General features: G+C 48.6%; 1 protein-coding gene across 1 annotated transcript in view; it reads right to left on the bottom strand.

The window, feature by feature from the left end:
* The window catches only part of CPXM2 (carboxypeptidase X, M14 family member 2), a 140,175-nt gene that overhangs the window by 107,826 nt on the left and 20,209 nt on the right, over positions 1–12,140 (bottom strand). Inside the window, exon 3 of the mRNA XM_008048351.2 lies at positions 3,695–3,804. Within this exon, the coding sequence (XP_008046542.1) occupies positions 3,695–3,804 (110 nt within the window). The remainder of the gene's footprint in view (positions 1–3,694; positions 3,805–12,140) is intronic.

Genomic DNA, 12,140 nt, shown 5'->3' on the forward strand with positions numbered 1-12,140 from the left:
AGCCCTGGGTCAGTGAAGGGCTGAAACCGACCCGCTCACAGCCTGCACTGGGGTAATAAATGTGGTTTCTGATCCTGACACCTTGGTGTTTCTCGATCATAAAATTCCATTAGCTGGATACGCCTACAAAATACTCACATGTGAGACAAGAGGTGGCTATTTTTAAACTGCATTTCAGACCGTTATGTGTGGGAAGGTGTATTTCTGGTGTGCTGACTGTAATCGCACACCTGTGACGGCTGAGTCATGCTGCGTGCAGTGCTGGCTCTGGAAGGTACGAACCATACAAAGGGATCATGACCTCGTGGTGATTTTCCTGCGGGTGGGGGGGCTACGTGTCAAAGTTTACTCACACATGCTACAACGCTCCACTCTCTGGGGTTGACACCATAACCCAAGAGGGGTGAGAATGCAGAGGCTGGATGTGGCAGGCCCAGATTTGACTATTAGAGCTGCATCTTCATACTTTAAGGGCAGGTACAAAGATCTTCCCGTGACAGGGCACAAGGGGACATAACATAGCACCGAAAACAAAGCCCTACAAAGACAAAAGCACTGGCATGATTCCCAAGCACTGCCTTATTTTCACCTTGACCCAAGGCACGAAAGTGTGTTCGGTCAACATGTGTGTGGACAGGTGCTAGCTTTCTCCCTGGGGTCTGCCTCCCAGGAGTGAAAGACAAGGAATGCCAGAAAGATGACCAGAAAGGAAGGACAGCACAACCTGCTGTTCCCTGCTGGACAGCCTGTCCACTGAGGGGCTTTCTGTGTGGCCCAGTGAAGGTAGATCAGTGAATAAACACACCTGGCAGCTCAGCCAGGTCTCTGGCCATAACTTCTGTGTGCCTCCGGTGTTGCAGCTGCAGTCCTGGGCACCGAGGGACAGGTGAGCAAGAGACAAGGTCCCCATCTAACATGGGGCTTTCTCTCAAGGAAGGGCCAGATAATTCCCAAGGAAATAACATTCAGAGAAGGACAGCACCAGGCAGGGAATTAGGAGCAGCCCAATCACCCAGGGCCAAGCCAAAATTGTATTCAAAGAGCACCTGAAAGCGACGGAGGCTTTCAGCAGAAAAATGAGATAACCCAGGAAATGTTTTAAAATTATCAATCACCTAATTTCATCACTCAACGAACACGTGAGTGCTCAGAACTCTCATTTTTCTGAAGCAAGTGAGCCTCAGGGACATGAGATCATAGTTGTAAAGGTCCCAGAAGCTAGAACTGTCAAGGCCAAGGTCTGAACTCAGCATGCCTGACTACAGTGCTTCACTGCCATATCCTGCCTGTCACTCTACCGGGAGAATTCAAAACAGAAGGGAACAAATGCCACCCCTCACCTCCCACCCAACCCCAGTAAATTTAAGATGAGCAGGGTCTTTCAATTCTTGACTAAAAGCATGGGTAAACGTGAACACTTCCTCTTTTATAAAGTATAATTTCATTTATAGAGAAAGCATTCAAGCCATCAGATGACAGTTCCCTAATTCACTGCACAAAAACTTACACACATCAATTTCAATCTAGCCCCACCTGGGCCTGACTGTTATTTACTCAGGGGATGGAACCCATTCTAAGGTGCTAGAGGCACCCCGGGGTCATGAACGCTGGTTCCTGCTTAAACTTTGAAAGTTCATGTGGTCTTGCAAAACACAAGAATGTCTTGCAGCTGACAGTTGTACACATCCAAATGTTTCTTTTTTTTCTTTTTTTTTTTTTTTTTTTTGAGTTGGAGTCTCACTCTGTCACCCAGACTGGAGTGCAGTGGCCGCTCCCGGCCACCACAGCCTCAACCTGCTGGGCTCCGGTGATCCTTCTGCCTCAGCCTTCCGAGTAGCTGGAACTACAGGTGCTCGCTACCACGCCTGGCTAATTTTTGACTTATTGTAGAGATGAAGTCTCGCCAAGTTGCCCAGGTGGGTCTCGAACCCACGGGCTCAGGCAATCCACTCACCTCAGCCTCCCAAAGCACTGGGATTACAGGCTAAGCCACCGAGCCCAGCTCCAAATGTTTCTTAATAGATATTTTTTTTTAATGAGTATTTGTAAGCCAACCTTTGGATTTCATTAGTGTTAGTTCTGGAAATGTGCTACCTGAATTCTTCTAAACTAAAAATTGTGAAGGTTAAGCAGTCTGAAAGTCCACTGGGTAGGGTCAAGTCTGGGTGAATGCAGGAAGAGCAGAGCTTGGCCCTGAGACCATGAGCTCCCTGGGAAGGAGCCTTGTCGGCTCTTGTCCAGTTCCCAGCACTGGTTCTAGCATGTTAACACCAACCACTGGGGGAATAAGGAGGCCACTCTCCCCCTCAGAAGTCAGTAACCTTGCTAGTCCCCTCAGAGCCAAGAGGGAAAGACCACCTCCCTCCCTAGATAGAGATGGTGCATTTTCAAAAAGGGTTGGGAAACCACACACAGTTACGTAGCAGCTAGGGAAAGAAAACCTCCAATATGGTTCCTGTTACAGAACAGGACAACAGAGATCAAATGCCAAGTTGAGATGGGCTGGATCGGCAGCAACTGGGGCAGGAGGAAAGGGCTGGATCGGCAGCAACTGGGACGGAAGGACAGAGTAACTGTACCCCAAAGATGTCCACATTCTGATCTCTGGAAATTGTCCATATATTAGGTTGCATGGCAAAGAGGAAGGTTGCAAATGGAATGAAGGTTGCTCGAGGTAGGGAGATGATCCTAGGTTATCCAGATGGGCCTGCTGTCATCTCAAGGGTCCCCAAGAGAGGAAGGAGGAATCGCAGAGGGAGAAATGGAGAGATGGTAACACGGACTCAACCTGCCACTGCTGGCTCTGAAGAAGAAAGAGCCGTGCTCAAGGAAAGAGGTGGGCTCTGGAAGCAGGAAAGGAGAAGGAAACAGACCCTCCCTAAGTCCTCCAGAAAGGAGCCCAGGCTTGTGACACCTTTATTTAACCCAATGAGACTCTAATCCTCCAGAACTGTAAGAGAATAAACGTGAATTGTTTAAGAGGCTATGTTTACGATCATTGTTATAGCAGCAACAGGAAACTCGCAACATGGATCAGGGGCTTGCATTGCTTAGGCATGGTCAGGGGACGGAGTTCTAGGAAGAGGGGACCGCTAGAGAAAAGGCCTGGAATCCAGAACTGCAGAGTGTGCAGAGTATGTAGGAAGGGGCTCATTTTCCAAGAGAAAGATCTTGGGACACCTGACAGCAGTGAGAGCCACAGTTACGGTGGCCCTTGAGTCTCAGGGAGGGAGGTCACCTTAGATATGCATGGCCCTAGGAGCCACAAAGGGTTGTCCCTGGGGAGACGCAATGGTGGGGGCCACGGGGCAGCCTGGAAAAAGTGTGTGTGGCAGAGAAAAACACTGGCAAGGAGACAAGTGTGCCACGTCTCTGCACTGTCATGTCTGTAGGTGTTCTGCTTTTTCCTTCTCCCCTTTCCAGACTGAAGGTATGTGTAGGGACAGTGTTCAAGAGGTGGAAAACAGGGTCCAGATACCAGGGACCTCACTTTTACTAACTTCAGTCTCTGGAGAAGACAAGTCCTCCCTGAGTCGCTGGTCTACCATAACACGAGGATGGTTCAGCAGCGCCCTTCCTCACTGCAGGAGTTGGGGCTAATGCATTGACATTCCGTGCATGGTGCCTGACCAAGCTCAAGGAACCATCGCTGCCTCTGTCCCCAGAGTGCAATCAAAATCCTTCCGGGCGGTACCTGGATGTTGAGTCTCCCTCGATGGGCTCCCAGGCCATAGCGCTTGGCAGTGGAGGCGTGGAGCTGGAAGTCTGTGATTTTTAAGGTTTCCAAACCAAGAGGTGGGCAACCTGGAAAGACAATGCTTGTTAAAATCAAGGTCAGATGAGGAAAGAAATGAGTTTCTGATTTTCTAAGTCTGGCATGTGTTTTCTGTTTTCCCCTTGAAGTTCCCCACACTAGTGCAGCCCCCAGCCACTGGCAAGCCGTCTTTCCAGATAGACAGGGTAGATTCCACCGTCAACACGAGGCCAATTTCCTTCCCTGTCAGCTTCGCTTGGGGGGTGCTTTGCTCTGATATTCCCTCTCTGTGGCTGTACATGCTACTGTCTCCGGTTGTTTCCAATTAAGGATCCTTCCACGGTGTGACTCAGGGAGCATCACTGGTTAGAAACCTCAGAATAATCCCACAGTCGAGCTCTGCAAATTAATCAGAATGTGTTGATTTTGCTTCAGCAACTGTGCCCTTTGAATTGTGCATGCTAATGAGCAGAACAATATAACTAGAAAAAAAATCTATTGTTTTTCTGTTCTTGACAAAACTGATAATGTTGAGAACAGCTACTAAATACAGTTTTGCTCCTAGACTAAAACACCAGCACTTGGGAAGACCCTAGTTAAAGCCCACTGTACCTATGGATGAATTAACAGCAGCCGGTCGGAACCTGAGTCTCCTAACTCCTGCTCCAGCCACCCTGCTATTGGGTTGAAATGTTTCAAAGTGAGGCCACCTCCTTAACATCTGACCCTGGAGAAAGCAAACAAACACTCCAGAGTAGACGTGAACAGAAACTATTTCTTCTAGAAGTAATAGAAACTCCCTAATGTAACAGGCAGGTTTACACAACCACGTGGGTCACTGCTGAGGTGATCCCAAAGGTACCCCTGGATGTCCATCCAGGACAAACTCCGCCAGGGAAAAGTTCCCACAGGTCTCGGGGACAGGAGGAGCCTGGGAAGATGACAGCCGCTGGGAGGTCTTTGGGCACCAGGACAAGGAGGTCTGCCAAGAGCTGCAGCCAGAGGAACCCAGATCTGCCAGGGCCTGAGATGCTTCCTAGTCCTCCCCTTGAGTTCTCAGAAAAGGAAACCGACATCCCAGACCTGAGGTGCCCCTGTCTACTGCAGAGCTGGATGTCATGAGATCCTGCTGACAGCTACCAGGAGACTCCTGGGCTGGGAAATGTTTCCCGGCTGCCTGAGTTGTGCGTAGCAAGAGAGGAGCATGGGGAGGCAGGGGACGGTGCCCACCTGCTACCTGTGGGACCCTGCAGAAACAGGGCGGCTTCAGAGGGCACTGTGGCTCACAGTGGCTGGCTTCTGCAAGAGGGAGCCACACAGTGAACGGGACCCATGTAGCACGTCAGAAGCCACGTGAGCAGAGGCCATGCAGTGAATGCAAGAGCCTGCAGGGAATAGGAGGGAGAGGGGACACAGAGAATGGGGGAAGCCACACAGTGAGTAGGAGAGTCATGTGAGCAGAGACTTTGCAGTGAATGGGGAGTGGGAAGGGTCCATAGTGAACAGGAGGGCCAGGCAGGAAGGAGGGCCATTTACGAAGTGAACAGTAGGGTGGGGAGACCATGCAGCAAGCAAGGGACCGTGCACTGAGGGGTGTGTCTGTGCGTCCTTAACCACCCAAGGCAGGCCTCGTGGGGGTAAGCTGGCTGCCATACTCTCTCCCTCACTGGGGTTTGCCCTTGTGCCTTCTGGACCTGGGAGACACACGATTCTGCCTACCCAGTGGCAGTTCCTGGGTCCCCAACGTGCACCGAGTAATTGTGTGTTCTGCCTGCCAGAAACTGACTTCAAGCATCTGACCGAGGGAGATCACGTCTCACAGAGCTCACTCGGATCCACGCTGCCCACCTCCAACAGCCATGCCCTGTCACGGAGGCTTTTTAGACTGCTACAGCAGCCCTGCTCTGCCCCGCTCATGGTCCAGCAGCCTCCACAGCTCAGCCCCAAGCCCAGCTTACAGGGCCCACACCCTGTCACCCTCTAAGAGGGCTGGTGCCCCTCTACTCTGATCCCGGGACGATGGGCATGTTTCCTCAAGTGCTGCTCACTTCTCTGGGCTCCCAGACCCCAGTGGTCACCAGCATCCACCAGAGGCCCTGGCTGGCACTCAGGGCAAGATGTGAGGGTCCAGACCACAAACTCATCAGCCACCTATGCCTTCTGGGGGTCATTCTTCAGCCTGCTCCTTAGAGTCTTGGTTCTGACTCCAGTCTCTAAGGTTCCTTTTTCACCCAGTCTTGGCTTGTCTTGTCTCAGACACAGCCAGCATCCTCAGGAATAACCAGCCTATCCTGAGAGGTCCCACCCACTTGGCCTGGACATCCAAGCTGGCTAGGAAGCAGTTCTGTCAGGTGATTCCTTGTGTCCCGGGAATAGCCTCTATCTCCACTCTGCCAGTGCTGGCTTCAGAGCCCAAGGAACCTGGGGTTTCAGACCCTGACAGGGAAAAAGGCACTGGCCCTGCCCCTCCTGGTGCTCTGTATGGATCTACAACATCGCACATAACCCGCCACAATCAGAAATACAAAGAGGATCTGCTGCTGTTTCGATAAATCTGTTCTACAGCAATGTAGACAGTGTTCCGATCCACCTGGCCCTTCCTTCTTAGTAGATAATGTGGCAGTTGATGGGTTCCATATACTTCATCCAGCTAAGAAATCTCTATATCACTTATATGGTCAGATAGACAGGCAGGCAGATGCACAGATAGACAGCTGGACAGACAGGCAGACACACATGCATATTACTAGCTCAATAAAGCAATGATAATAATTGCATTAAAAGCATTTCTTGCGGAAAAAGAGAACACCTTATACATATATGAACATTGTAATGCAAAAAAAGGAACTACCGGAATAAAATCACCTATTCATCAAAAGTACTTTTTTTGTTGATATATGGAAGCCCGGTCACATTCTCTCACCAAGTGAAAAGAAAGTGCCCACAAGTGAGGTGTTTCACGGGCAAACATCTAATAGCATCTCAAGAGCAATGCCTGCCCTCTCAAGGAGGCCAGACCATCACGTGTGTCACCATCTTAAGAGTGGTGCTTCCTGCAGCTGGCAGCTGCCACGTGTAATGGCCACTCAAGTCCACTCCTGCAATGATATCACAGCATAAGCCGGAAGGTCCACCTCCCCTGTCCACAACACAGACAAAGCCTTTGGTGGAAAGCTCAGAAAATCACATCGGAACTCAGCCTGCTTGAAAACTTGCTCTTACTAGAACCCAACACTCTGACACTAGGATTTTTTTTCCTTATTAGAAGATGCTATCTTTAGAGTCTTTGGTTTTGTTTGGAAGCCTTCTCTATTGTCCGTGCCATTTACAGAGAAGCTAGGCACAGACCCACACAAAGAAAACACAATGTCCTTGAAAGGCAAAGACAGAGCTACTGACCCACATGTATTAGTGAAGACCCTGTGGCTGTAAGAAACCAACAATGGCCGACTTAGGCAGGAAGGGAATCTCCAGAGGGATGTCACAAAGTTCAAAGGACAGGTCAGGACACAGGACAGGTACAGATAGATGGGACCTTGGAGCTCTTGTCATCCAGGTGGCAGAAACCAACAAACCCGTGTGTTGTCAGAGGAATAACCAATTCCAACGGCATTGGTCACCTCCACATCACACCTCTCAGTCTGTTCAACCTCATGTACATCTCTGGAGAAGGCCTGCCTCACCTGCTCACCTGTCTGTCCATTGGGATCAGGGTGCCATTAGCAAAGCAAGGGAACAGATGCCAGGATATCTGAGTACACAACCAACACGGTACATGGGATGGACTTCTGCAGCTGCCTGTCTTGTGTTGAGGGTGACAGCACAGTCCATGCTCAGTTGTGGAGTAATGGGTTCTTCCAGCTTCCTCCTCTCGCTGATCAACCCCAGGAGGGTAATATCCATCTCCACTTCTTTTCCACTTTTCCTTTTCCTGGTTTTTGCATCTGTGCTCTGGTTTCTGTCTCCATTCACAGTGGCCCCAGTCACTCGGTAGCCCTTTTGGACTCCTCATTCTCTTCCCCGACTCTTCTGTAGTGGGCTCTGCAGTTTCCCCCTCTTGGCTGCTCCCCAACTCGCAGATCACCCTTGACCCTGGTTTCCATAACGTAGTGTTTTCCCACTTCTTCTCTTCCTTCTAAGACCAGACTTTCCTCACTCGTTTGGACTTTTCTTTCTGCCACTCTGAGGGAAGCCTGTTCCTCCCCTGCAACATAGGGTGGCCACCCACAGATGGATTCCTTAAGGGAGTCCTCCCTCTCTTCCCCCTTAAGGTCCCACTCTGGGCACCCATACCTCATCTGCAAGGTGTCCCCGGCACCATCTGCACCAACAGGAGTCAAATCATATGTACAGAGTTTAAATTCAGGGCCTGCCTAGTGAGCTTGTTAGGAGACTAGGCTGTTGATGCCAAGGTTTGGTGGCTCATATGGGCTGCAGATGTGAACGCTGCAATTAAAGTACTCAGTCCATGATCTGCAGCTGAAGTAGATATCCCAACCATCTTCCACCCTCTCATCCTCAGTACTTTGTTTCCACGCACTCAGGTGTCAGAAGTCCCAGTAGGGGTCACAGAGATTAGTGTCATCTTCCATAAAGCACTAGTGTCATATTCACTTGGGGAGTTTCTCTCTGTATGATTAATCTTCCATGCTTTATTTTCTCCTTTGAGATCCTCCACCCCATTTTTTCCATCACATGCCTGCTTTAGACTGACAACACCCTGTTTCTGAGCCCATCAGTGCGATGTATCAAGCGTTATTGCATGGCTGCCTGACGCAGGGCACCACACCCTACAATGTGAGATGCTGTCTGGCTCAGATCAAACTATTCAACAAACCGTCATCCCCAAATCACATTCTAAAATATTTTTAAATTAATAAAAAGCTTCAGCATCCAGTTATTGAAACACAAACTCTCTATTCCACATCCCTTTAAGCAAACTATCAGCACGGTAAAAATCCCATGTGGGAATCACGCTGATCCTGGACTCACCTTTATGATTTATGCTGAAAGTTCGATACAGGAATCTCCATATTTAGGAAAAGGAAGGACTTTTCTACACTGAAGAGCAGAAATGTCAGGGACGGGAAAATTATCATTTGCTTTAACGATTCTAAATTAAGTGAAAATATAGAGTAAAGAGAAAACACTGAAATGTTCTCTACATTCAATACTTGATGAATGTCAGTAAATGTCAGCCTGACCATTTTTCTCCTCTTCTTTTACCCTGCAAATATCCTCCAAAAGATTTTCAGCAGGTCTACTCAATGGCCAAAATGAGCAGGATGACATGGTCTTCCTTCTTCAGTTCTCCTGCAAAGGGGACCAACACTACACTGAGGAGAAAACTACCCAGGATGACCAGGAAACCACTGCAAAGCACACTCAGGAGAGAGGCAGGGCAGTCCACCCAAGGTCCACCCTGTGTCCGCAAAGCACTTCAAACCATCTGTAGTTCCCAGTCCTGCAGAGGCCTTTGAAGAAAAAAAAGGCCTCCTCAGCTGCACACTGGGCTAGCAAAGGCCAAAAAGGAACACAGGGCAAAGGAGCCACAGAAAACCACCAGCTCCCACTCCCTCAGGTCAATGCCTAAGACTTCCCCTGGTCTCTGAAGTGATACTGTCAGAACTGCAGTCTCTGGGTTGCACACCAACCTTTATACCCCAGCCCCAACGGGGGACAGCTGTTAACACACAACCCCAAGGGACGCTCCCGTAGCCAATAAGCAGCCAAACAAAATCCAAAGCACAAAGAAACTGGCTTCAAGGAAATCTCCACGTCTTCAAAACCAGAAATCCCGAAGGCCAGAGACAGCAGAAAGGAGACAAGCACACTCTTCCAGCCGCAGTCTCAGGCTTGTCTATGACTTTCAAATCACCACAAGCATGATCATCAGACTCGCATGAGACTTCTCATTGGCAATTTGTATACCCTAAGGGCTGAGGGAAGAGAAATTAAATCTAAAGTCCACTACCAGCTAAACTACCAGTCAACAGTCAAGATGATTAAGGGTATTTTCAGACATACAAGTACTCAGAAAATTTACCCCCTTCCCACCATAACCATAGGTCCTTGCTAAAAGAACTGCTGAAATAAAGCTCCCAAGCCGGGCTCAGTGGCTTAGCCTGTAATCCCGTGCCTTGGGAGGCTGAGGTGAGTAGATTGCCTGAGCCCGCGGGTTTGAGACCTGCCTGGGCAACTTGGCGAGACCTCATCTCTACAATAAATCAAAAATTAGCCGGATGTGGTAGTGCGTCCCTGTAGTTCCAGCTCCTTGGAAGGCTGAGGCGGAAGGATCGCTGGAGCCCAGCAGGCTGAGGCTGCGGTGGCTGGGAACAGCCACTGCACTCCAGTCTGGGCAACAGAGTGAGACTCCAACTCAAAAAAAATAAAAATAAAAAATAAAGCTCCCAAGACATGCAGACACACAAAAGGCGGGAAACCAGGTACAGAGAGAGCTGAGAACAACACGGTACTTCCTCTAAAATAAGCCTAGAGGACTCTGTCAGCCAAAGAACTCCAAAAGAAATGCAAAGTTAGAACAAGGAGTTAGAATTCCCTTGGTTTAAAATTCTCAAAGAAACATCTGGTCCCTGTCCAAGGACCTGCATATCACAATACCACTTCCAATGACCAGGACTTACCTTCACCTTCAGGACACATTACTGAAGAAGTCAGAAGGGTTGCACTGATGACCAAGCAAAATAGAGGAGAAACAAGTGTTCAGAAGCTTAATTTCAATATCTGTAACCAGAAAGTTAAAAAAAAAAAATCTTTGTGGAAACCGTAGTCTATTTGTATCCCACAGCAGCCACGACACTCTACACAGGACAAGGTTCCTGCTGCTCCTACAGAAACAAATGACCAAATCCTTCACCATCAAGTCAAGTTTCTGTTGCTTCTAATGAGAAAAAGGCTCAAATCCTGAGAAGTATGTGGGTGAGGAGAACATGGGGAAAAGTGTGAAAAAAAAAACACTTCAGGAAAATATTAATTAGAGATCAAAGATATGTCACAATCTGGAGGGAAGGAAAGTGACAGTCATCAGAGATGAATCTGCTTTTCTCTTAAAGAGAGCACAGCTCTCTGAGAACATCCTATGATGGTCAGGGTACCATTTCTCAGTCCTGTGCTCTGTTTCTAAGGAGGTGAAGATGGAAACCCCTATCCTGTTATACACTCCCCCTACACCCCCACCCACACACAGTTCATTAGATCTGTCCCTTTCCAGCAGTCTCTGCACTGCAGCCACTTTATAAAACAGACATTAGTCCTCTGGCATAGACTCACAAGTCCTCCTCCTCCTCCTCATCACCACCATGAATTGCCATATATGCTCATCAACTCTTGAATGAGTTACAAATGTCCGTTGCCCTTAGTACCATGGGGGTCTTTGTGACCCAGAAGTTACAGGGCACAGTCAGAATATAATGCATAAGAAAGAATTTTGAATCTGAGGCATCAACCTCAACAACCAACTCCCAAGATTCCAAATCTTTCCAGGAGGTGGGGGGCTTCGAGGAAAGTTGTTTTGAGAGTCATGTCATGAAAATTATTGTAAAAGGTAGCAATTTGGGGAGCAATAGGGCAAACCTGCCAGCAACTACCATGGAGCAGACCCTCTGAAGACATCTTGTCTTTGAATCTCCACAATGACTATGAAAGGTGAGCATTTTCATTTTCACCCCATTTTAGACATGAACCAACTGAGACTCAGAGAGACTGAAAGAGTTTCACAGCCACTAAGTGTTCAAATTAGAATCTGAAAATTGAATGTGACATAAAACCCCAAACATAATCTCCACCTGTCTTGAAAATACAAATGCAAGCAGCTAGGGGGTGTTTGGGGTTACACCAAGAAAAAAACTGGAGTCACCTGCTAGCAGAGCCAAGCTTGGAGCCTGAGGCCCTGTGGCCTGCTGTGCTCTCCTCAAGACATTGTGGCACTGCCAGGAACAAGCTCACAGAGCTCCTATATTGTGCTTTCATTGTCACCTTTAAATGGAATGGCTCTGACTTGTGGAATTCTTTCCTTTGCCTTTCTGAACTTGACATTCCCTTTGATCAGTGAAGTGTGGTAGCAGCTTTCTGATGCACTGGGAATGTGTTTGCAGTGGCACTCGGCCTGACTTAGACTCCACTGGTCACTGGTTGGGAAATCTATGAGCTTAACTTAGCCTTATCAAGTCATCCATGGGAAGTTCTTTAACACCTATTACAGCAGAGATGACTCTTCAGACCCTCCCCACTGGGTCTCAAGGGGCAGCAGTTCTCACTTTGAACATCATAACCTAACCGGGATCTTAAAGAAAAGATAGAGACTGATCTGGACAGCAAAAGAGCCAGCCACAGGTCTGACGCTCCCAGGAATGGGAGACGATATTTG

Source organism: Carlito syrichta, unplaced genomic scaffold (genome assembly GCF_000164805.1).
Source record: "Carlito syrichta isolate Samal-C Ts95f unplaced genomic scaffold, Tarsius_syrichta-2.0.1 Scaffold123370, whole genome shotgun sequence".
Taxonomy (NCBI): Eukaryota; Metazoa; Chordata; class Mammalia; order Primates; family Tarsiidae; genus Carlito; species Carlito syrichta.